At 49.4% G+C, this 23620-nt stretch overlaps 9 protein-coding genes across 9 annotated transcripts, besides 34 other annotated features; all 9 read right to left on the reverse strand.

Annotated features, from left to right (window-relative positions):
- Positions 1-703, reverse strand: Tc00.1047053508857.15 (trans-sialidase, putative; the record flags this gene model as incomplete). Its single annotated transcript, XM_810188.1, has 1 exon — positions 1-703. A coding segment is annotated over one exon (703 nt), but the record flags the coding sequence as incomplete, so codon positions are not given.
- Positions 1-4947: a sequence feature (areas not merged during assembly with more than two copies in the genome that could not be assigned to a particular haplotype).
- Positions 4741-4765: a microsatellite.
- Positions 4948-5450: a sequence feature (areas merged during assembly that could not be assigned to a particular haplotype. This can correspond to areas where the two haplotypes were merged or to regions with more than two copies in the genome that were merged during assembly.).
- Positions 5451-7937: a sequence feature (areas not merged during assembly with more than two copies in the genome that could not be assigned to a particular haplotype).
- Positions 5505-7661, reverse strand: Tc00.1047053508857.30 (trans-sialidase, putative; the record flags this gene model as incomplete). Its single annotated transcript, XM_810174.1, has 1 exon — positions 5505-7661. The coding sequence occupies one exon, from the start codon at positions 7659-7661 to the stop codon at positions 5505-5507; it is 2157 nt and encodes a 718-aa protein (XP_815267.1).
- Positions 5627-5708: a microsatellite.
- Positions 7893-7984: a mobile genetic element.
- Positions 7938-7980: a sequence feature (haploid, non-Esmeraldo-like haplotype).
- Positions 7981-8002: a microsatellite.
- Positions 7981-14021: a sequence feature (heterozygous, non-Esmeraldo-like haplotype).
- Positions 8074-8160: a sequence feature (GA-rich).
- On the reverse strand, positions 8342-10054 carry Tc00.1047053508857.40 (UDP-glucoronosyl and UDP-glucosyl transferase, putative; the record flags this gene model as incomplete). The annotated part of the gene is made up of 1 exon (XM_810175.1): positions 8342-10054. The coding sequence occupies one exon, from the start codon at positions 10052-10054 to the stop codon at positions 8342-8344; it is 1713 nt and encodes a 570-aa protein (XP_815268.1).
- Positions 10110-10130: a microsatellite.
- Positions 10167-10205: a sequence feature (A-rich).
- Positions 10427-10449: a sequence feature (GC_rich).
- Positions 10844-10877: a microsatellite.
- Positions 11024-11076: a microsatellite.
- Positions 11173-11203: a microsatellite.
- Positions 11276-11299: a microsatellite.
- Positions 11301-12215, reverse strand: Tc00.1047053508857.50 (hypothetical protein, conserved; the record flags this gene model as incomplete). The annotated part of the gene is made up of 1 exon (XM_810176.1): positions 11301-12215. The coding sequence occupies one exon, from the start codon at positions 12213-12215 to the stop codon at positions 11301-11303; it is 915 nt and encodes a 304-aa protein (XP_815269.1).
- Positions 12218-12269: a microsatellite.
- Positions 12657-12692: a sequence feature (AT_rich).
- Positions 12753-14279, reverse strand: Tc00.1047053508857.60 (hypothetical protein, conserved; the record flags this gene model as incomplete). The annotated part of the gene is made up of 1 exon (XM_810177.1): positions 12753-14279. The coding sequence occupies one exon, from the start codon at positions 14277-14279 to the stop codon at positions 12753-12755; it is 1527 nt and encodes a 508-aa protein (XP_815270.1).
- Positions 14022-14432: a sequence feature (areas merged during assembly that could not be assigned to a particular haplotype. This can correspond to areas where the two haplotypes were merged or to regions with more than two copies in the genome that were merged during assembly.).
- Positions 14339-14379: a microsatellite.
- Positions 14433-23620: part of a sequence feature (heterozygous, non-Esmeraldo-like haplotype) that runs on past the window's edge.
- Positions 14555-14587: a microsatellite.
- Tc00.1047053508857.70 (hypothetical protein, conserved) lies at positions 14661-16178 on the reverse strand (the record flags this gene model as incomplete). The annotated part of the gene is made up of 1 exon (XM_810178.1): positions 14661-16178. One exon carries the CDS (start codon positions 16176-16178, stop codon positions 14661-14663), a length of 1518 nt encoding a protein of 505 aa, XP_815271.1.
- Positions 16378-16403: a microsatellite.
- Positions 16546-16569: a sequence feature (AT_rich).
- On the reverse strand, positions 16628-17458 carry Tc00.1047053508857.80 (hypothetical protein, conserved; the record flags this gene model as incomplete). Its single annotated transcript, XM_810179.1, has 1 exon — positions 16628-17458. One exon carries the CDS (start codon positions 17456-17458, stop codon positions 16628-16630), a length of 831 nt encoding a protein of 276 aa, XP_815272.1.
- Positions 17493-17520: a microsatellite.
- Tc00.1047053508857.90 (hypothetical protein, conserved) lies at positions 17722-20001 on the reverse strand (the record flags this gene model as incomplete). The annotated part of the gene is made up of 1 exon (XM_810180.1): positions 17722-20001. One exon carries the CDS (start codon positions 19999-20001, stop codon positions 17722-17724), a length of 2280 nt encoding a protein of 759 aa, XP_815273.1.
- Positions 19195-19238: a microsatellite.
- Positions 20019-20053: a microsatellite.
- Positions 20298-20369: a sequence feature (A-rich).
- Positions 20581-20603: a microsatellite.
- Positions 20725-20762: a microsatellite.
- Positions 20784-20806: a sequence feature (AT_rich).
- Positions 20873-23452, reverse strand: Tc00.1047053508857.100 (hypothetical protein, conserved; the record flags this gene model as incomplete). The annotated part of the gene is made up of 1 exon (XM_810181.1): positions 20873-23452. The coding sequence occupies one exon, from the start codon at positions 23450-23452 to the stop codon at positions 20873-20875; it is 2580 nt and encodes an 859-aa protein (XP_815274.1).
- Positions 22851-22907: a sequence feature (CT-rich).
- Positions 22962-23018: a sequence feature (CT-rich).

Below are 23620 nucleotides of genomic sequence, written 5' to 3' on the forward strand. Positions count from 1 at the left end.
CACCCCGACCGCTGGATAAGGAGTGCGTGGCCTCACCCACAAGCATTCGAATATCCCAGCCAACCTCCTGCCAAATATTTTTAGTAGCGTCAAATTTTATACTATAGTTTCCCACAAGTAGAAACGCCTTATTGTCCACTCCAACTGATGTGGGATTTCGCAAAACGCCCACAAGATCATCGCCATTCCCATCGCCAAGGACAGTGTGTACCCTCCATTCCGTGCTAGTGACCTCAGCGACAATGGATGGCCACGTCTCCGCAGCGCTGATGTACCCAGCCACAATATCGGCAGAACCAAGCTCACTCGATGTTTTGTGCGATCCAGTATACTTGATCCAACCCTCGGCAAGCACAGTCATTACTCCACCAGCGCGGACGAGAGAAGGAGCGGCAAATGAGTTCCTCGTTGTACTTTGGCCCTTCCCACCTTTTGACACCACCAGCGTCTTCTCTGGCACAAGAATAGCAACCTCATTCGGCAGCTGCGCATCCCCCGAATTACTCTCCACCGCGTGCGCAGCTCCACTGCCACAGCAAACCATCACGACGAGGAGGAGCACCGCGGAAGTAAACACACGCCGGGACATGTTGGGCCTCTGCGGCTCACTCTCTCCTCCTTCCCTCCTCCTTCCGCTGGATCCGGTCACGCGGCGACGGTTGTGTGTGCGGGGTGCCTTCACCGCAGCAACACGTGAGAGCATATAAATGTGTGTGTGTGTGTTGTTGGTCCTTCAGAGCCCTCGAATCTCACAGTAGCGTTTAGCGCTTGGTAGTAACTTCCTTCTTGGAGGGGAGCAACAGGCAACAGCTGCAGAAAGGCAACACAACAGCAGTACACACCGCCACCACTCAAAGCAAAACACAAAATCACCATCCCCGCAGCCATTACTCCCCAGTACCCCCATCAACAGCACACAAAAATTAAGAAAAACAAGTGAGCAGCCTCCCAATGGGGTACCGCAGGCCATGGCGCTGCAAATAAGCCCAGCGACAGGGAGCCACGTGTGCAGTGAGGAGCGCGAGAGTTGCACTGCAACGGCACGGCTGCGTGACACCCCGTTGGGAGCATCGATGCAGACCAGCACGTCACGTGCAAGAAGAGTTGCTTCTCCCGCTCAAGAAAGGGAAAGACCAGCCTCAGCGTCCCAATAACGAGAGGTCGTCTGCACCTCCTCGCAGCACCTGTAAGCTCTGCAGGCAAAATGATGCAGGTGACGCCCTCCTGCACGCATGGCGGCCGCTGCACCCGTCGTAATGGCAACCGCATCCTCTGGCACCACTCGCCGCGGTGGGTGCGCACAGTCTCCGTCTCACTCCCTCCTGTCCCTCTCCCTGAGATCTCATCGGTGGACGTGGCACACTCACAGACATGTCAGAAAGCAATTGTGTTTCTTCCTCCCTCGCACACCGCACAGCAGCACCGCCAAACGCATGTCGCTCCTCCTTTCGTGGATTCTCCTCAGACACGCCTCCCGCCACATTCATCAGCTCACAGGCACGCAGTCCGTAAACGTCACACTGCTGCTCCGCATGACGGTGCCGCACACACCAACACGGCGCCTCGCCACTCGGCGCAAGGAGTGTCTGGACACACAGAACAGGTTGCCCCAGCGAACAACAGCCCCCTCCAGGCAGTGAGACAGGGCTCGTCAGTAACAATCAAACAATCAGCCCCTCGTCTCTTCATTCCGCCATGCACGAGGTTCTGCTTGCCTCATGCATCATCCGTGACGCCCGGGCTCTTAATGAGCGAAAAACGCTATGCTCCCCTCGGCTCATTGATAAACCCTCTGAACATTCTCAGCCAGTCGTCGCCATGTGCCATGCATAAGGAGCACCACGGCAAGAATGCACAGGAGCTTATATGCAAAACCCTCAACTCATTCCGCGTCAATGAGGAGTGTGGCATCATACATGCGTTTCACAACAATGTCGACTTGCTCTTCCCCGAGAGGCCTCCCATACACATCGCACGTGATCACAATAAAGAAAAAGTAACGCCTCCAGTCAAACCGTCATTCCGCGGCGGAGGCCAGGGCACAATCCAACAAAATACGGCAAATCGTCATATATGCCACAAAGGCCATCGGCGGCTCATGAGGCAAATGCACAGCACGGAAGAAGAGTCATGCTCACAACACACGCAACGCACAGACACCGAGAGAGTTGGGGGAAACAGCACTAGAGCAACCTCATTCAACCACCGACAGAGGAGCTCGTGGGCGCTGCAGCCAAAGCCATTCTCTGTGGATGCAAGTGATAACAGCACCAAACAACGTGAAGCGCCAGTCGGGCACCACATATGGGCCACGGACACCACCCACCCACCCATTCACTCTTCCTCCTCCCAATGGCGTGGCCCTCCTTCACCTCCGCAAACACGTTTGCTGCTCAGTCATGCGAGCCTCAGACGCAAGCACTCAAGTGGCGTTTCGGCAATCCAAAATTCAGCACCTCCGAATGGCAGTGGAAATGCTCGCAGAGGCCACACGGCTCCTCAACGCAGCCTCAACCCTCCTCACGACTCTTCAATGCGACGGAGAGGAATACAGGCGGCTCTCGTGTCACAGAAGACGGCCAATGGGAGCGCTGTCCACATGCAGAAAATGCCGAGGTCTGAAACAGAGGAGAGAGGAGGTTCGCAGAGGGTGTCACCTGCCACGCCTGACGTGCGTCGTCTCATTTTTGCAACGGAGAAGTGATGAGACGGTCGTTTCGGTGCCTGTGTCTCACACTCGGGCCAATGAACGCCTCAAGGAACATCCGGCAGAGGGCATGCGGCTGGCCGTGCAAACAATCCCGAGTCTCGCCGACGTTACCGCGGCCGCCGTTCCGGCGAGGCGTCGCTCTCCTTCTTCCTTGTCTCCCGTGCGTCATCCTCGTATGGAGGAAAACGCCCTCCACGATTGGTGTCATCAATTACCTCCAAATAACGAAAAGGATTCCCAGCCTCGAGAAAAAGCCCCCAAAGTGGCAGTCAACGTGAGCCAAACAATGCGTGTGGCCTTCCGCAGCCGCGTGCATTGCAACTCCCCTCAGCTGCCCGGTGCTTCTTCCTTCTTTGTGGACCCAAACCGCATAGTACACTTGGAATTGCTCGGGTCCTCCACAGGCTCATGTAACCGTGTCCACCACGCCCGTGCAGCTCGTGACAGCATCACGTCACCGTCCACTTCTGCGGCACCGAATAGCGTGAAATAGGGATCCAAAACACCACATCCGTGAGGCAAAAGCACATGCATCGCTCCAACGAGTTCCCACTGTGAGAAATCCCACGGCGGCACGCACACTCTCGCTCTCCCATCAAAAATTTGCCGTCAACAACAACAACAACGGCATTAAGAAGCAATGCTCGGGGCAATCCCTGAGAGCCGTCCCCACCTCGGCGACCGACCGACACCGGGAACCCGGCACTCTAGTGCCGTTCCGGGAGGGACTCCTGCCACCGCCAACCGTGTTTCCCTGTCGCGTTGACACACAGAGCCTTTTCGCAAAACGACGCGCTCCATTTCAGAACGTGCCTATGAGAGCGCAGGCAACAGGCGCAGGGCGCACCATCGCATTGTCCCGTCACAAAATAAAAAGAGAGCATCCGTGCCAATTTGCTGCAGCACTCACGGATGTGCTTTTGAGCATTTTTTGATATTGTCTTTGCTCGCACTCGGCACGTGTGTGTGTCGACATAAAATGTGACATTGCGTACGACACAGTTGCCAGCTGTGATCCGATGTATGTCAAAGACAGACCTCGCGCTGCACGCATAAGAGTCACGAAAAGAAAGAAATATACTCATTCATATGAGCGCATCGTGGTAGAGTCGATTGCCTTCCTGCAGAAAGCAAGTGGCCACCCCTACGTCCCTCTCATAAACATGTTTGGGAAAATGAATGGCCGATTCGCTCTCCGCAGCGCAGAGTTTAGCGCCTTGTTGCATGTGCACGTCCGTCACATTGTGTGGTAAGAAAGTGTCCTCCGCAAAGACGCGGGCAGTCGCCTCACAACAACGGCAGTAGCAGCCGACAGACAGTCGTCGTTTCAACCCATTCATGACTGCAACATGGAGAAGAAAGAAGTTTACCGCAGTGTGTGCAACGCTCCTCAGATTATTGGTGAAATCACACTGCTGCAGAAAACAGCAATGATGCGGCAGAAATACGCAGATGAGAGATCACCTTCTCTCCCTATGCGTGCAAAGGACGAAATCGCTGGATAAGGATTGAAGTGCCAATCAAAAGCGCATTTTTTGGCGCCAGTATGATCTAGTGCACCCCCGCAGTGTCTACACCTTTGGCCAGTCAAGGCTGTGACCCTCCTCAGCACAACGCAGGTTCCACTCACTTGTCCGACGTCGGAAAGCCAAGCCCGGGCGGCTTGACTGCTCCTACAGAGCCCGCGCCCAATGTCTTGTGGGTGTCGCGGCGGTTTTGTCTCAGCCTCCGGCCAAAGCTTCAAAGCCGCGCTACATTGACTCCTCGCGTATCGTCACAATTCCGCGTGAAGTGGGCACACCTGGGCGGGTAATTGTGCGGTGCAGCCGCAGCCACCGCGAAATTGGCAGCGCACAGCCCTGCATCCACAGTGATGCGCTGCAGTAATGCTTGACGGGAGTCTCTTGAGCCGTCTGACCATTGGGCAAACAAACAATGCAGACCAAAACGGCAAGCCAAGGCGCCGGCGATATTTTCACTGCTGACTCGGAGGCCCAAATATGTAAAAACAAAAGAGACACCGTTTCTTTAAAAAAAAAAAAAAGAGAAAAAAAAGAGATTTCCCTGCTTTCGAGATGGTGCTGGCAAAAATAGCGGCAATCAACACCAAAACTTCGGCCACATCCGCGCACAAGACCCGCACACCCGCTGAAAATCAACCTTCCAAAGGACAACAAGCTTCTCACTTCGCAGAAAAGAACACTCTTAAAGGTGCTGTCATCCAAAAAAAAAAGACGGAAAATGCAGCACGCACACGACAGTGAGAATTAGAGCGGGGTAACAGCGCACCTTCCCCCCTCCCCAGCAGATCACAATATACCGCGCATTTAAATCCCAGAAAAAAAACAAAAAAAAACTCTTTGTTGTAAAAAATACCACTAATGAAACACATACGGTTGATCCACTACGTTCACTTGTGGTGCAAAAAAAAAAAAAAGGGATGCTGCAAGGAAACACAGTTCTTGCCTCCATAGCTCTGCGCAGCTGTTGGTGTTACATAAACCCTATCCTTCATACAATAAATCCACTTATTCCCACATAACTGAAAAAATATTTTGCTTTCCGCACATTGTGGTATGAAGGTGCGGCTCTACATAAACAAGAACGCTTTTGAGGACGCCCCGTGTTTTCCTCCTCAAAAGCTCGACAGTATCGCAAAACGCCAATAATAAAAAAAAAAAGAAAGGTAAACATATATTCTGAACGTGCAGGCACACAGCTACGGCGTGCTTAGCATCTCAACCACTCATAAATATATATGAACTTATATAATGCATCTCTTCAGCCATATCAGTCAAAAATAAACAAGGACAAGCAGGTGCAGCACCAGAGCACACACATACACGAGATTCCTCCCACCAGCAGACACTGACGATGCACCGCCGCCAAAAGAGCTCGACGAATTACTGTGGGCACCGTCGCCGTCGTCTCCGTCGCTGTCGTCTCCGTCGTTGTCGTCTCCGTCGTCGCTGCTGTCCTTGTCTTCTTCCACGCCATCAAGATCCTGGCTCAAGAACAAGGTCCTGATTTCCTTGGCATTCAGCTGACGGTTGTAAAGAAAAACGTTTTTCGCCGTCACATGGCTTTCCGTAGGCATATTACTGCTGTTATAACTGCCAATGTAGAAGTGGGAAATGTCAGGCGTGCCCTCGTTTGGCACAACGGTCTGCCCTGAACCCGCTAGGGGTTCTCCATCAATGTACACGGAGCCCATTTTATTCGCCATCGTAAGAACCACGTGGTACTTCTTGTTCACCTCCCACGATCCCGTCGGCGTCGCCGGTGTCGATCCGTATATCGGCTGCCATTGGTGTTTCTCGTCGTACGAGAGCCCCAGGAGCTTTTCGCCGCCAGAAGAGTCCAGGCTCGCACCCAGCAGAGGAGTCGCGTCCCTCGGAACCTCGTGAATCGTCACCGAAGCCACCAGCGTAAACTCGTAGTTTGCAAAGTGATACCGTTGATTCTGCCCCTGCTGGCTCACCGGCCAAAGTGCTCCTCCGCCAACCCCCGCAAACTTAAAGCCGTTCGGAACCTTCTCCGCATTTGCCGTGCTTGCGTTGACGCAGCGGTACGCATCCTCCCATACGTTTTGGGTGGCATTGTCGGACAAAAAGCCAGCAAGACCAACCGTAGTGACAGCGGGACCACAAACACGCTCTGACGACAAAGTGGCGGGATCAGCAGGGGTGCAAATGCTGGACAGGTGGCTGTCCCAATTCTTCCAGGACTGCAGCACGGATTTAATAATCATTAGCTCGCCAACCAGGCGCGCAAAAACAAGGCTGTACACCTCGTTAGTGTTGATCTCATGCAAACAGTACAGCTTATCATCCTTGTACAAGACGGAGCTGTAGGCGGAATTTTCATCACCAATGGATACTTGCCCAACGTTATAAATGCGCTGGTTATCCGTCAGCCAGAGGTTCAGTCGGTCGCGCAGCCACTTTCCCTTAAAATTCAGCGGGTGTGTGAAGAGCATCACACGCATTCCTTCGATGGTCACGGCAGTGAAGCTGCTCTGACTGCCGGGCTGGTCCGATTTTGGTGAGGGGCCCCACACACGCGAGAGCGTGCCGACAGCCTCCACCCACGGTCTCTCCATGTCACCGGAATTGTACACCAGACGGCGCGCCCGGTCAACCCGGGTGTTTACGATGAATTTATTTTTCCACTCAAGAACCACAGGTTCGGAGCAGCCAAAATCGCTCCTACCCTCTGAGAAATTCCACGTCTTGCCCTCATCTGCCGAATAAAAGATCTTGGAAAAAATTTGTTTTTTCATGTCCGTAACCTGCACAGGGTACACAAGATTCCCATTGGACGCCACAGTGGCAACACCTGCACCGCCGAGAAATTGCTTTGTAGGTATTCCTTCCATGTATGCCGGGAAAAATTCCTTCAGTGACACGGGACTCCCCCATGTGATATTCGCAGTTGTCTTGCCGTCTGCAGTGGACTTCGTAACCTCACCAACGGCAAGCAGAATATCCCAGTCGCTTCCATCAGGCTGCCAAGTCCAGTAGTTTTTCGATTTATTGTAGCTTCCAACCAGGACGTAAAGCTTGTTGCCCTTCACAATCACTGTGGGATCCACCACACGAGAAACAGACGATACACGACTGTTCTTGATGGCGATTTGAGTCTCCCACGTCTCCCCATCGTCCACGCTGTACTTCACTACCGTATCAATAAAGGAGTTGTCATTGGATGTCGTGTAGCGAGCGTCTGCAATGGCAACCATCACCCCGTCCACATTAACAAGGGCGGGAAGGCGGAACGAGTGGACAACCCGCTCGGTGACTTTGCCCTTGTCTTCAAACGGCACCGTCGAATTCCTACGCTTAAACAGCTCAATTCGACTCGATTCGGGTGCCAGGGCATGAGCAGGCACATTGGGGCAAAAATTCAAAAGGAAAAACAAAACAAGCACGTAAAGGAGCAATCGGGGCATTCTTTTCACCTTGACGCTTGAATTTTGACTCGTGATTGATATTTCCGTGTGAAGGTAACGCCTGTTTAATTACGTTGAATATTTGCCTGTGCTGCTGGCTGAATCCTGAGCTTGTCTATATAAATAGAACGGAAAAAAAGAAGGGGGCAATAGAAAGGCAGTGGCCTCGTCATACCCTCGATGTTTATCCCAAGTATATATTCCGATAACCTCTCTCAAGACACGGTGTAATCTGTTAGAATTGGAGATATTATTCCTTAAAAAGCGGAATGCTTTAGCTTCCTCTAGCCACAATACCCTGCCGCCAGCGGTGGGAATCAAAAAAAAAAAAAAAAAAAAAAGTAATAAAATGAAACTCATCTGATCGTCATCGGTTCTTTTTGATTCTTTCCATCGCAGTCAACCAAAAATTAAAAAGAGAACAAAAAAAACAAAAAAAAACAAAAGAGAGGAATAGAGAAAGAAAGAAAGAAAGAGAGGGAGAGGGAGGGAGAAGAAAAGAATCGCACGTAAAATTGTCCTCCCTTTTATCACTGGTATATAAATATATATCTTTACGTACGCATGCATGCATGTGTATATTTTGGGCAGTCATCCTTGCCGTCGTTGCTCTTTTCAGAAGAGTTTCAGAAGAAAAAAAAAAAAAAAGGCGTAAAATACGGAGAAACGGACGTTTCATGTCAATCCGTCTTCTCACGTTGTGTTGGTCTTGGGGAGACGCTGAAGTGCGATGCCTTTTTCAAAGGTGAAGTTTTGTTTGACCGCATGATTCCCTCAAGACAAAATAAACATTTCCCAATGCAGTTAAAAACAAAAAGCCATAACGGGACAAGTACAAAAAACCATAAAAATAAAATATCAAGTTGTGCCTTACGAACTGGACGTGTTTCCAACTCCACATTCTCATTAAATATCACACATCTTTCAAAAGATTCATTTCTTCTAAGAAGTTGATTGCGGTAACGACTTTCAATAATGTCAACAGCCCTTTCTGCACCTCCAAGGAAGTTGGAAATACGAATAAGTTGTTTCATTTTTTTTTTTATTTGTTCCAAATGTTGCACAACCCATTGTATTGCATGTAATAAATCTTCAATATTAAATACATCTTTATGTCCGACGTATTTTCCCACACCTGCTTCTTCTAAACGTTGACAAACATCGGGTTGATCGGCAAAGAAAGGGATACCAACAACGGGTAATTGTGCCTCAAGTGCTTCATGTATAGAGGTATCACCACAATGTGATATAAACACCAACAGACTTTTATGACGCATAATTTCCATAGGAGAAAGAAAATAGGAACGAATAAATAATTTCTCTTTCATTTTTTTCAAGTATCCTTGCGGGAGATCCTTTTTTTGTTTATCTTTCATCTTCCAAATGACACAATACGGAAGTTGTTCAAGTGCTTTGGCAATACGATCAACTTGGCGAGGATTGAGGGAAACCAATGTCCCAAAGTTAACGTAAATGGCACCTGTTGTACAATGATGTAGAAATGTGGAAAGTTCCTTTTCCATGGGTGGAATGCGGTCTTTCTTAAAAGACAGTAATCCAAGTGGATGGAAATTTGGGCATAATTCCTGTGGAATATCCAACCCCCAAATAAAAGGCAGTAACACCGTGTCATAGAATCCTCCCAACTCATTCCAATCACGAAGGGGCGGAATGTTGTAAAGTGCTCGTTGGCTATTAAAAGGATCTAATGAAGGAGGAAATACAAAAAACGCACTCAATGAAATATAATTTAGCAATCGTTGTCCAATGTTCATTCGTGCAGGAAAGCCACTTCCCATATTTGGAATACGGTTGTTGATACCCAACTGGATTGATGATGTTAATGGAACGGAAATTACAGAAGGAATATCCAATGCACGTGCCACAGACCCACCAACGATGGTATTTGCATCACTAATTAATACACTTATTGGACGCTTGGCATGTAAGTTCTGGGCTTCCTTAAGATAATCACCAAGATGTAAAGTATGATGACGAACGGTTTCCCTCAAAAAACCAAACAACGTCTTCTGGGGATAAGGTTCAAGGCTCATTTTCTCAAAAAAAGTAGGATCCATAAACGCGCCACGTGAGGGGATTATAATGCAATTTGTTGTGTTCTCATCATGATGCATCATCTCCTCACACCATAGAGGGTTTTCAACAAAATACGTAACATAATGTCCACGTTCTGTGAAGGCCTCTCCAACAGATCGCAAAGGCCTCCAATGACCATAAAGGGGAATGCACATGATCCCAACATGCATGGGGGACGGATTGGGCACGACTGGATCCAGCAGGGATCCTGTCACCGTGGATATGGGCCCAATAAGCATGCCATTTAGCGTAAACACACACCATAAACATATTTTTGTAATAAAAAAGACTTTCATTGTCTGTGTCTAGCTAACTCTTACTTTTTCCTTTTTGTCACCCCCTTTTTCCCCCTTTATTTTATTTTATTTTATTATTTTTGCTTTCAATTTATTGCGCTCTCGCAGTTGGAAGAAAAAAAAAAAAAAAGAATAAATAAAAATAAATAAATGTTTTTTTTTTTCTTTTCTTTTTTGGCCTTTGCACCGCCCGCAACTTCTCTCCGATCAACCCTGCCAACATTAACTTTATTTCAGCTGTTACCGGGGAGCATGGTGACACACACTTACACACACGGATGGTTTTTTTTTCTTTCTTTTTATATGCCTTTGCTTCAATGGCAGAATATTTCCCTTTGGAATTACCGCTCAACCAAACCAAAGGCGCTTACACCCCCCCCCCCCCCCCCCCGCCCTGCCAAAAGTGCAAATGACACGGCGTGTTGGAATGTAAAGGGAGGGAAAGGAGACATGCGGGCTGCACCAGCGGCGTGCATCGTTTCCAGCCGCGACGAATGTTCACGGAGCCGCTCTGTTCTTCTCCCTCAATCGAACCATCGTCTTTTCCCTGTCACATCGGCAACACATGTGGAAATGGCGCCCTCCTTTTTTTTGTTTGTTTGTTGGATGCCTCCTCTTCTCTCTCTCTCACACACTCTGCTGCGTGTCTGGGGCCTACTGCCATGACGATCCCCCCAAACGGAAATGACAGAAAAAAAAAAAAAAAAAGAGACTGACAGCGAGGGGCAGAGAAGAAGGCGGAGTAAAGAATGAGAACCGCAGGACCCCCACACAATTCACCCGCCCCCATTTTCTTTTTTTTTTTTTTTTTTTTTTTTTTTTTGATTCCTCGTTTTCCCTCCTCCTCCTTTCTTTCTTTCTTTTTTATTGCGTCAATAAAATTTTTGTCGTCTTTTCATATCAGAAATGACAGAAATAAAATCGGTAAAAAAAAAGAAAAAAAAAAATTTAGTGGAAATAAGACGCCTCTTTTTTTTTTTTTTTATTCCTTTTTTTCCTTTAAGTTTTTTTTGTTTTTTTTTCCCCCCCTCAAATCTCTTCTTTTCTCCAATTTTTATCGTTTTTTTTTTTTTTTTCCTTTTCGTGCGTGTATTCGTGTGCGTGTGTAGTTTTTTATTTAAATAAATAAATAAATAAATAAATAAATAATAAAAAAGAAGAGGAAAATAAAAACAGACGGCAGAATTGCCTACGGTGAACTCATTTCACAGGCAAAGCAGGCATCATCATCATCATCACCATCATGTTAACAGATCTTTGCCTGTGAAAAGTCCATTTCTGGGTGTGCCGCCATAAATTTTGCCAGCATGTCCCGCTTCTGCTGCTCCTCCGACGTTGGCAAACCCATCGCTTTCTGACGCTGATCGTACATCATCTTCTCCACCGTCTGTCGCGTTTCACTGTCAAGATCATCTAACTTGGAATTCTCCGGCACCACCTTCTGTAGATCGATTTCCGCATCACCGGCAATGACGGTCTTCCACCATTCCATCTGGTTCATTTTCGTGAGCGTGATAACAACCGTAGAACCATCCTCTATAGTCCACATGCACTCTTCAGCCTTTACGGCGGCGTAGAGATCACCATTCACAATGGGCGTTTTCCCTTTCATTCCAACACGCATATGGCGCTGCTGCAGCACGATATCAAGGTCTCTTCCCTTGGCATTTGCAATGGGTAACGGCACTCGCACCTCCACCTCCTGCAGAGTTTGGGAAAACATGTAATGCTCGTAGTCAAATCCATTGCCTGCGGTCGGAGGAAGTCCTTTTGGCTTCATACCATCCTCGTCTTCCTTGGCGTTGGCTACCGCATTGGCCGCCTTCTCCATTTCCGCCTTGCGCTTGGCGGCCTCTGCTGCTGCTTTAGCGGCTGCCTTGGATGCCGCTTCTTCCTCGTCCTCCAACACCTCCACTCGTGAAGCAGCGTCTTTCTGCTTTCGTAGCGCCTCCTCTGTCTGCTTCTTCTGCAGCCTCTCTTCGGCTCGCACTAGATGACGCTCCAGCGCCCGCTGTACAGACTCTCGAGCCTTTTGCGGTTGCGTGAAAAAGTCTGTTTTCCTCCCAAGAAAGGAGAAGAAGGTGTCAAGGATGGAATCAATCCCATCGTGTTGCTGGGCAATAGCCAACAGCATGGTGTCAAATCGTTCATCAGCCGACATCGCTGTCTGTCTGTCTGTCTCTTTTTCTCTCTTTCTGTGTGTGTGTGTGTTTGTGCAATCACCGCCCTCCCCCCCCCCTCCCTTTTTTTTTTTGTGTGTGTGTGGCAGCGTTCGTCTACAAGATACGCACGACACGGGTTTCAACCCACAACAAAACAAAACAACAAAAGCAACAAGAGGGACAAATAAAGGGAGAGGAAGAAAAAGAAGGAAAAATACAAAATCCATACAATTAGATAGAGGAAAAAACAACAACAACACACACACACACACAATGACAACTACAGGAGGAGTTGTGCGTATGTGTGGAGGAAACACTGCACCCGTATACGCATGCATTGCCAATTGGCAGCGAAACAAAATCGTATTGCCATCACTCTGTAAACCGCCAACAAAACAAACAACGTGTAACTTCAGAGATTCAAAAATGAGGAGGGGGAGAAAAAAAATAATAATAATAATTATTATTATTATTATCCATCCTCACAAAATGAGTGGGATTTTGCAAGGATCGTGGGGTACATATCACCAGGAGCATTACGACATCACAGCTGGAGGTGAATGCACCGCACTAAGAAGCACAGACCACCGCCTTAACAGTTCATTAAATAATGAAAAAAAAGGGTAATCGGAGCTTTGCAACAATCTCAATACCTGTTTCATCTGTACCAAAGCAGCAGCACGTGAAATATCGTTGCAGCAACACGGAGTTGTTCCGTTTTGAAGAGGTGAGGAAAATGTCACATCGCGAAGGGCCAGAAACGGCATTATTTTCATTTCCACCTCCATGGCATTCCAAAGCCCTTCTAACATTTCCCACTGGGGGCTTTTCTTCCCAAACTCATTGTAAAGACGTAAAACAAAGTCTCCAATTGACGCAGCAGATGCACGTTGTCGATGCAGATGATTCTGAACGAGGCATATGTACATACGCTGCAGGCTAAGTCGCCGAAAGGTGGTGAGTTCATTCAGCCGCACCCACGCCTTTCCCCAATCATCCTCAAAAAATTGAATAAATACCCGAGTCACAGCCTGACTGGAAAACAGATAAAAACGCAAGGTAAGGGATTGATCAATAAGACTCCACCAAGCCTTGCAGACTAAACAGGCAGTAGAAAGTGCACGGGGAGAAAGATATTCCAAAATAATCCCTTGTACCGCATACGGAATGGGAACAACACCAAGCGAGAACTTACCGCCATTCAGGTGAGTTTGGGACGTTGAAGATATTCTTCTATTTTTTTCCGCCGCCGCCTCCATCACATCATCATCGTCTACCCCGCGCCCTCGCTTCCTCGGAGCCGGCTGTGCAGCATACGAAACTAAAATGGCATCCTCATCCGCCGCAGCTTCACACGTGGTGCTACGATAAACAAATGCACCATTCGTGAGAATAGACAGTGTGCGTGAGTTCTGTGATGCCCACCAATACCAGGTGGGTTTCTGCGTTGCATTCCTTGCGCAAGATCGTAACCAGGGTAGGAGGGGTAACGCATGCTGTTGCACCACCCTGTTTTTCTTCCTCAAAGACATTTCCCCTTTGGCCTGACAGTGAAGAAGTGCCCTCGAGAGATTTAACAACAACAGGGCAATATTGGAGCTCAATGGTTGATTTTTATCTTCGTCATCATGCATCTCGCGGAGGTATGGTGTGGTCTCAAAGAGTGTACATAACGTTCGGCGGATGGACATCATATCAATGCTCCGATCCAAATAAAAGTTAAGAAATGAAAGCAGAATCGGCCCTAAAATCTCCTCTGAGAGCCCACCATCAAATTCCGTCATGTCCTCTTGCAGGTGATGCAAGGCGTTTGCCAAATCATCGGTCCGTCGTGCAGAAGAAGTGCCATCGTTCGCATTCTCGCTCCTCTGTGCGGCATCCAAAGCATGTTTCAAGTGAAAAAACAAAGTAAATGTACTGTTGGTATGAAGCAACACATCCATGAGTGAAAGCGTGTCTGTCGGAATGGTTCCCTGCCGTGCAACCTCGCCATGCCTACCGCGTTGAATAAACTGAAATCGCTTCAAAAAGGACACAGACGAGTCGCTAAAAAGGTGAGGCATGGCTTCTCATTTCCACAGAATAACAACCAAAACAACAACCCTACACCCACCCGCCATTAAAAAGAAAAAAGAAAAAAAGGAAAGAAAAGGAAGGAAAAGAGGGAAAACCATGGCAACATATTTCAAAACTAAGTAAACAGGAGGAGGAGGGGGAAAGTGTGCTTGTGCGAGCGGAACTTTGCTTAGGCAACGATCCACGGAAAGCAACCCACAGTCAGCAAGAAGGAAAGAGGATTGCGTAAACTAACGGGGAAGGCTTTCGTTGTGCCAATGTGAACAACAACAACAACAACAACAACAAAATAACATATTGACAATTAATCAAAAGAAGAACAAAACAAAACAAAAAAACAACAACAATACACATCAGTTGACAACCTCCTACAAGTGGGAGAAATCGACAATATCTGTCGTCTCGTGGGAGGCCCAATTGGAGATGCGTTGCTTGACCTTTGCCGGGTCTTGCTGCTTGTAGAAAATTGGCTGTTGAAACTCCTTCACGAGATGATTGCGGTCCTGCATAAACTCATGAAACGCCGAGAGACCTACCATGCCTCCTGACCACGGAGTTGCACCAACTGCATCGTTATTCCCTAAACGTACTAACAACCGCGGAATGGCCATGCGCTGCGGTTGAACACCATCACGTGAGCTCAAAAAACGTTCCGTCGGGTTGTACACTACCGAATTCAGTCCGCGAAATATTGTGCGTACTTGCACATCGCTCGATCCATAGCTCCGCACCCACGGAAGATTGTTGCAACGCCCAGGGGCCCATATATTTGGACGCTTGTACAATTGCATCAACGTACTGACACGATAGTGACCATCGGGTGCCTCATGCTCCTGGAGAATGTTGCACTTCCCTTTTCCTGCCTGAATGCATCGTGGTACATCGCCAATGGTTGAAAAAACATAATCAAATTCCTCTTCGCCAGAGGATTCTACCTTGTCACCGGTCAAGTGCGGTTCACGGCGTCCAAAATACGCCTGACTCACGATGGACTGCTGCGGAGCCGGTTCAAAGTGTAATTTGTCGTACCGAACCATAAACCGTGCCGGTTCCGCCGGGGGCCTACCAAACCCTAACAACCGCGTCAACAATGAAGAGGAATTTAAATCAATACGCTTGCCGTTTGAATCGCATCCATCGACATCTGTCACACGCGTACAGAGGTGTAATGAAAGATTCTTGCATTTCTGCAGGGCGTTAACTGCGTACTTACGGCTCGTGGTTGGTAGGGCGGGGATAAGTTCCGACTTGGAGTGGTACAAATGCACCTGCATCTCGGGCCTATTACGCGCCAGATCCATCGCCAGCGACGTACCAACAGGCCCTCCGCCAAGTACCGCCACCTTCTTGCAGGTGCCGAGAAACTGATTAAAGTGCCTCAGCTCTTGCACGCGACCGGCGATGGTGCGCTGCTTTGTCGCAAAGGGAAATGGCTTGCGCTCTCCCGGGGCGATAAAAAGAAGGTCGTATGACACACGACGACCGTCGCGTAACGTGACCGCCTCTTCATCAACGCCGTCCACCGTGCCCGTTAAAACGTTACTTCTTTTTAAGTAATAGCGATGAAGGATAAAAAGCCGGCGGCATGCCTCCTCATTCAGTTCACTCCACGGATTTGCCACGATGGGAATGATGTCATTTGTGAGCTCAAAGTAATTCTTTTCGTCAATAAGTGTGACATCAAACATGCTGTCAAACATGTACGCCAGCTTTGACCCCGTGTATCCACCACCGACAATTACACAACGCACAGGAACAACGTCCTTGCTTGGGTCCAGAATAAGTTCCAGCGTCGGTGCGGTTGCCGCGAGGGTCGTTCTTATATTTGAGCGACATGCTGAGACGACACCGCCAACAACACTACCCAGGAAGAGACGCCAGAGCATGCTTAAATGCTGAATAAACGAAGGGAAAAAGAGAATGGGAGTTGATGTTTCAATAAAGGATGGTATCAACTCGGTTGAATCCAAAATAAAAACTCCTTTTCTTCCCAAAATAATAATAATAGAACAGCAACAGAAATGTGAAAAAAAGGGAAGTGAGCTATCGTGGCACGTGCAATGGAGACACGACACGTCTTCATTGCCCCCCCCCCCCCTCCCCTCCCCTCCATGTGAGCTTTGCACTACTAAGACACAAACACACAGTATCGTTGCGACGCACATTTCCGTCCACTGCCGGATTCGTTTTTGGATTTTAAGCGTACGTTTTGCCTGTCGCTCTTTAATGACCCTCAACACCGCCCTATCAGACTTTTTATTTATTTAATTATTTATTCTTCTCAGCTCCCTCTCTTTCTCCTGGTACGGTGGTACGAGAACCTCAGTCCTTTTCTTCACTCCCTCTTCGCGGCCAGAAACTGCAACACTGTAAGGAGATCCAGCGCCGTCCTTCCCAAGATGGACTCCACCAGACGTGTTTGCTTCACTACACGATGCAACGCTGGCATGTTAACTTCCAACTCAACATCAAAAGAAATGTGCGGGGCACTAATAAACGGCACCTGTAGCTCAGGCGACCACGGCCGTACAAAGCGAGAGTGATCTGTGAAGGAGCGAACCATTGCCATGTCCACCGAGAGGAACGGATCGATCCGAACAGACTTGCGCTGCCGCAGTCGAGAGATGTTTGGTGTAAACGACTCCCATTTTGCCTGGTTCCACGTCTCCCTATCAATTGTTTTCTCCCGTGAGACCGACACACGAAAGTCTGCACCCCACCCCGGGCAACGCACATCATGCGAAAAAATTCGCTCCTTCTCTACTATCGCCAATAGATGACCACTGTTACATGCTTCATTCATGGCGTACTCTAGACGATCCTTTCCCACCGTTCGTACCGACAATACCGTTGAAGAGCGCGGTGGCATGGAGGCACCTATAGTTTTCAATGTTTCATGCGCCGCAATGAAACTTGGTTGCGCTACCCCAGCAAAGAAAAAGAAAGGTGTAGTCGATTGTCCATCTAACAGGGCTGGAGTGAGAGTATGGGTTGGAAACGGGTGTGCGTAGGTGTGCTTCGACGCTGAAAAGGTCCCGAGGCGGCACTCAAACTCAATTGACATACCAGCTGACATCTCACGACGATAGACATCGAGCGCACGCTTTAACGCATCGCTAAGGACCTGCAAGAGAGGGTCACGATACGCCGGTATACGGTGCAGCATTAAGGCCACTTCAGTTTTACTCCCAATAAAACCGGAAAGAAAAAGAGAGAGAGAGAGAGAGAAAAAAAAAAAAAAAAGAAGCTTTAATTATAATATTCACGTACACAAGAACACAAAAAAAAAAAAAAAAACTCAAAGAAGCCCTTGATTTTTCGGTTGATCTTGAGGAACTCTCATCACCTCAAGATGAAAAGAGGGAGGCCTCTCCCCTCTCTAGTCTATTCTTCTCTAACAATTTCCCGCCTTTTGACCGTTTACGTTTCTTACGAGCTACTTGAAGATGTACTTCCCTCAAAAGAGGAGCTCCCGCTACTTCTGCTCGGTTTCACCCGCTTCACAACCGGTAATGCCGCGTGGGGAACTCCCGTCGCAGCCAACACCACCCCACTGCTGTATGATGGGCCCACAGGCACAGCCGGTGGAGGGGGCGTATATGGAGGTCCACTGAGCCGGGGTTCTAGGCCTATTGTTGTGGGAGGTGGCGCTTGTTGTTGTGATGCGCGCGGAAAATCCACCGGAACTGCCACTGGAACGCTCGGATATGACGATAACGGTGGCGGATGTCCTGATTCCGACCGTGACACAATCGAGGGCGTGGAGACACTTGTTCCCAGTGCGGTTGACGCTGCGTTGACACTTGAAGACGGTGCATTTGCCACGCTTATCAAAGCCTCCTTTTTGCCATCATCCGGATGGGTGCTTGAATGTAGCCAGGCAGGAGAAGGCGTTGGTGCGGATTTTGTTACAGGGTTTGTGGGAGAAGGCAGTGATTGCTTGGCGAGATTTTGCGGAACGATAGCCGGACCGGGAGGCCCGTACTTTGCCAGTAACATTTCACTCGTCATTGTAGTTGCCTTGTCTGCAGACACAGAACCCAAGTTCAGCGAGGGTGAAGTAACCGAAGGTGTATTCAACTGTGCGTTCGTGCTAAGGGAGGTGTAAGAGTTACTGACGTAAGGAGGAGTTGCATGGATCATTCCCGAAGGCTTTGGAGCCGCCTCTAAAACAGGCAGAGGGACCGGAACTGGAACAGGCAGTGGCGTCAATTGCGTCGATTTAATGTCCTCTTTTTCCGTCTTCTGTTGCTGTTGCTGTTTTTGCTCTAATGGTGGCGGTGCAATCACAGGAGCGCTGACGGCGGATGTGGAGGCTGGGGGCGGCGAAGCCTGACGCTGCTTCACTGATGTTGACGATGATGGTGATGATGGAACGGAAACCTTTGCCGCAGTGGGCACCGCGGCCGGCGTCACATTTGAGGCCGCTGCCTTCTCGGCTGCAGTTTTCTCCTCCCCTCGCTCTGCAGTGTGCGTTTTACCTGCCGGGGATATACCCGGCGCGGTGAGCCATGATGGATTGTGCGATTTCAATGTCGATGACTGTTGTTGTTCTTTTTGTTTTGTTTGTGTCGATGGTGGTGGTGGTGGTGGCGGCCGAGACGACACTTCCATCGGTGGTGTGGCCGTAACGGTTGTGCGGGCGGGTTCGGGGACGGGAGCGGCGCGTGCCTCCGCTGTGTCTTTTTTTGTACTCTTCAGATCGCATATAAGTGCTTCCAATTCAGATACCTTCCGCAGCAGGGCGTTGTTCGCTGCCTCTTGCTGCCGCGTCATGTTGTACCGCTGAAGAGCGGCAATGTCTGGCATCACGGGAATGGCGGAGACTTCAGGTGGCACCTGCAGTGGCGGTGCATGAAACTGCGGCGACCGCTCCAACGTTTCTTGAGTTTGTTGTTTTTGTGTTGTTGTTGGTGCTGCTGCCTCTGCCGCTGTTGCTGGTGGTGGCATTGGCGATGGAGAGGGCGTCTTTGTCTGTGCCGCTCCCATGGCAGCCTGCATCAGCATCATCATGCTGTCATGCTGAATCCGGTCGTTACGCTCCTTTTCCTTCTCCAGGAGCTTCTCCAGCTTCTCCACCTTCTCTTGGAGTTGTCGCTGCTGCAACAGCTGTGCCTCGTACGCGGTCTTCTCAACTTCCTGTGGCTGTGATTGGGGTGATGCTCCATTCTTCACCCCCGCATGTCGCTTGCGTACATGCGATTGCAGAGATTCTTTCTTTGTGTAAGCGTCACCGCACTGCGGGCAAATATACGGCTGCCCTCCTCCCAGTGCTGTCATTCCAACACCACCACCCGCACTATTGGCGTACTCATACGCCAGGAGTGTACGTCTCTGCGCCTTCACCTCTTTGCGTAATATGACATTCTCTTCGTGCAGCTTCTCCCGCTCCGCTTCTGCCGAGTCACGACGGTGCTGCATCTCCTGCAGACGCTCTGTCAGCTTTACGTTGATCTTCGCAAGGCACTCCTGCGAGCACACCAGGTACTGAATCACTAACTGACACAGCGTGAAGAGGTGTAGAATGTGCTCCGGGGTGAACATCGCCGCCTCATCACGTGTGACACGAGCAAAGGCAATATTTTCCACAATACGCTGCAGGGTGTCCACATTTGTGTCCTTCATGAGTCGCTGCAGATCAATGGCAACAAGCACACCCCAGTCCAGACGCTCACTTCCCTGCACAAACTCAAACGACGCGGCTGCCATATTTGAAAATTACTCCGTATAAATATATATGTGTAGATATATATATATATATGCACACACGCTGTATTCGTCTTTCTTCCTCGCTGCCAATGTGTATATTGGGTGAAGGAAATAATTGAATCAAATTCCTCAATTCCTTCCAAAAACAAAACAACACACACACAAAGCCCTTTCCCCACCCCACCCCCTTTTTTTTTTTTTTACCTGCGCACAACTCTGCCACGGATTATAAATTTACAAGATGATGCCCCTCTTAAAATCATGTATGCAAGCATAACAAAGCCACAAAAAATAACAAAGAAGAAAAAGAAAAAAAATAGAAAAGGAAAAGGAAAAAGAAAAGGAAAAAGGAAAAAGGGAAAAGGAAACACAATGATACACCTTTGGAGCCCATAGACATACATGCACGCACGAAAGTACATAATAATACACACACATGGGTATGTGTATCCAAGAAGAGAGTATGAGTGGGAGTGTTCAACGGATACCAATCTACGCATGCACACATAAGTGTCCCTTTTTTTTCTTTTTTCCTCTTGTCTTGTTTACACACACAAATCCATTCCATATAAGAAGCAAACACACACACACACACACACACAGATATGTTTGTTTCCTCTCATATGTATCATAATATGCAAAAACCAAAATGGCCATTCATCTCTCACCCTTCTTTTATTCCACTTGTGTGCATACATAATTTTGGTCTCCTCTTTAAACGTTTTCTTTTTTCTTTTCTTTTCTTTTCTTTTTCTTCTTTTGAAATTCTTTCATTTTCCTCGTTATATTTATATTTATTTATATACTTTCTTTCTTTGTTGTGTGTGTGACTTCCCCTCCTGTTGTTTTTCCTCCCACACGTGATGGCTACTTAATTCGTCACAAAAGAAAAGGCGTCTGCCTCCCGCTCGAGCAGCTGCCGCGTCCGTCGAGTGCCAATGATCCTGTGAAGTTCGTGCGTGTCAAATCGACAGAACAGCGTCAGCGCAAATGCGTTTGGAGATGTGGCGACAAGGCGGCCGACGAGGGATGTGTAGAATGCCGGGAAGAGGGGCGGGCTGTAGAACACCATCACCTCCGCCAGCTTCACAAAGTAGCGCTTAAAGAAGTAGAAGCGCTCCGTCACAAGCAGCAGCGGCCGCTCGAGATCCGTAAATCGCCCCAATGCCTTGCGCTGGTGCTGCAGTGAAGTGTACTCACATATGGCGGCGAAGGAGTCGCGGTGCTCTCGGATCATGTAATTCCGCAGCCGCACAAAGTCAAAGTAAGAAGGCACAAAAATAATCGTGCGTACATCCCGCTCCACAAGTGGGCTGATTTTCTTCGCGTACACTTCACGTGTGAAGAAGTCAAAGCGGGTGTCGTCGCACTTCTCCAGCGAGGTTCCCGGATCGAAGCGCAGAAAGTGCTGCCGCACAGGCACCATCACTTGTGCCAACACCCCGGCCTCCTCGCGGTGCTGTAACAACACACGGCCGGAGTTGTTCACACACGAGCGAAAGGTCGCAAGGAGGGTTGCGTTCGTCAAGTTTGTGGACATAATTGTCTGGCGATGGCGGCCACTGTGCCCCGCAAGCGCCCATGCGTACACACGGCGCAGATCGGACAGTCCGTGTGTTGTGTCTTTCGGCCGCTTGTTGAGTAGCCGCAGCACCTCTGTCATGTGCTGCCAGTTCTGCATAAGCAACACGTGTGCCTCATCCACGATGCACACTTCAATGGAGGCAAGCGACACCAACACATCACCGCTGCGCTCCAGGCGACGCCGAAGGCCGAGCGGCGAGCAGATGATGAGATCGCTGTTCAGTGGATGGGCGTAGACCCGCACACGGCTCGGCTCTAACCGGACACCGACACAAAACGAGTCATCAATGTTCCCAGCAAACTGCCGCTGATAATCTCGTGGACGGCGTTTGAAGGTGGGATCCACCGCCTCCGCCAGCTCCGTGAAGTCTTCATTGAATGTGGACAACTTTGCACATTCATCAGGCGTCGCACGCAGCAGCTTCACGAGCGTTGTCACGTAGCGATGGGCAATGTTACGCATGGGCAGCATGATAAGGACCCTCGTTTTGCCAAACCCGCGATCACGAAATTCATATTCCTCTTCGTCTTGGTCGACATCAGCATCGTCATCCCCCTCCTCCTGTTCCTTTTCCCCTCGATTTTTCTTGCTGCTCTGAATCTTCCGCTTCTTCTGCCTCCCTTTTTTATTCTTCCTACGCTCTTGCAGAAGGGCATCATGCGCTAACACCACAGACCGTGCCTTAAACCAGTGGTTGAGTGCGTGAAGAATGAAGATCTCACGCCGTGCATCCGCATTTTCCCACGAACGACAGCAGTCCATGACATCCGGGTACCCCTGCAGCAGATCCAGCAGACCACGCTCCTCCGCCGTCATCGGATTTCTAGACTCCGCGGCGCAGTACTCCAGCCACTTTGCCCACAGCGTCTCATGCATGTACGGCGGCTTCTGCTGCTGTTTTTTGCCAAAAACAAACGGCGGGTGAAGAAAGTGACGCACGGCATGGGCAGAGGCGGCCACAGCGATGTTGGCGACACGACTAACATCCTCCATTTTTCCGTCACCTGCCGCCTGCTGTTGACGCCAGTGCTCCTCTCGTGACTGCATGGGCGTCTTGTCGATACCGCCGTGCTTGTCCTGGTGGTACTTCACAAACCACGGGTCGTTGGCGGTCACGACATGCCGCAGGGCCGTCACGCCCGTCGTGCCGGGACGGAATTGCGGCAGGAGCTGCACCGCTTCTTCCATCCGCTGCTGCCGTTGTTTTCCCCCTTCCTTCTCGACATCATCATCATCATCGCTGTAGTCTACAACACTCTCATCGTCCTCGTACTCGTCCTCCTTCTCAGCATCCTCCCCTTCCTCTTCTTCCTCCTCCTCCGGCTCATATTCATCGTCATCGCCATCATCACCAGGCATTTCATCCAGCGACATTTCCTCGTCACCATCCGTCTCATCCTCTTCTTCTTCTTGTTCCTCCTCATCCTCCTCCGAAAGATACGCCTTCCAATCATCATCCTCACTCAGCTGCTCTGCCATCTCCGTTGCGTCTGTACACTTGTCGTCCTGATACTTGCGACTGTTATGGCCGTTACCATTTGGCTTGTTTGTGCTATCATCCATGCGACTGCGTTTCGAGCCGCCAGCAACACCGATTAGGCGTCTTAGTCGCAGTAATGCGTGCTCCTGTCTGCGCGCCTCCATCTCTGAGTCACTCAAGACCGCGTCATTGTCGTCATCACTGCTGCTGCTGCTGATGGCTGCGAGCGCCTCCGCCTCCCGCTTGGCGGCATAATAGTCAACACGTTCGTTGTGTTTGACTCTTCTCTCCTCTTTTGAGGCGCCTTTCGTGCCGCGACGCCTTCTTGAGGCGCCGCGCTTCTGTTTGGCTTTCAGTCTCTTAAAGAAGCCGCCCGCTTTGCCCATTTCAAAGACTCACACGCACCCCCTTCTACACACAGTCGCCGGGGCTTTCCGACATGGACACGTGTGCAGCGTGAAAGAGAAAAGTAAACGACACAGGAGACAAAATACGGCGAAAAGGCACGGCAACAAAGCCCAAACATCCACATACAACGTCCCACGAGGAAATAA

Source organism: Trypanosoma cruzi, genomic scaffold (genome assembly GCF_000209065.1).
Source record: "Trypanosoma cruzi strain CL Brener 1047053517081 genomic scaffold, whole genome shotgun sequence".
NCBI lineage: Eukaryota > Euglenozoa > Kinetoplastea > Trypanosomatida > Trypanosomatidae > Trypanosoma > Trypanosoma cruzi.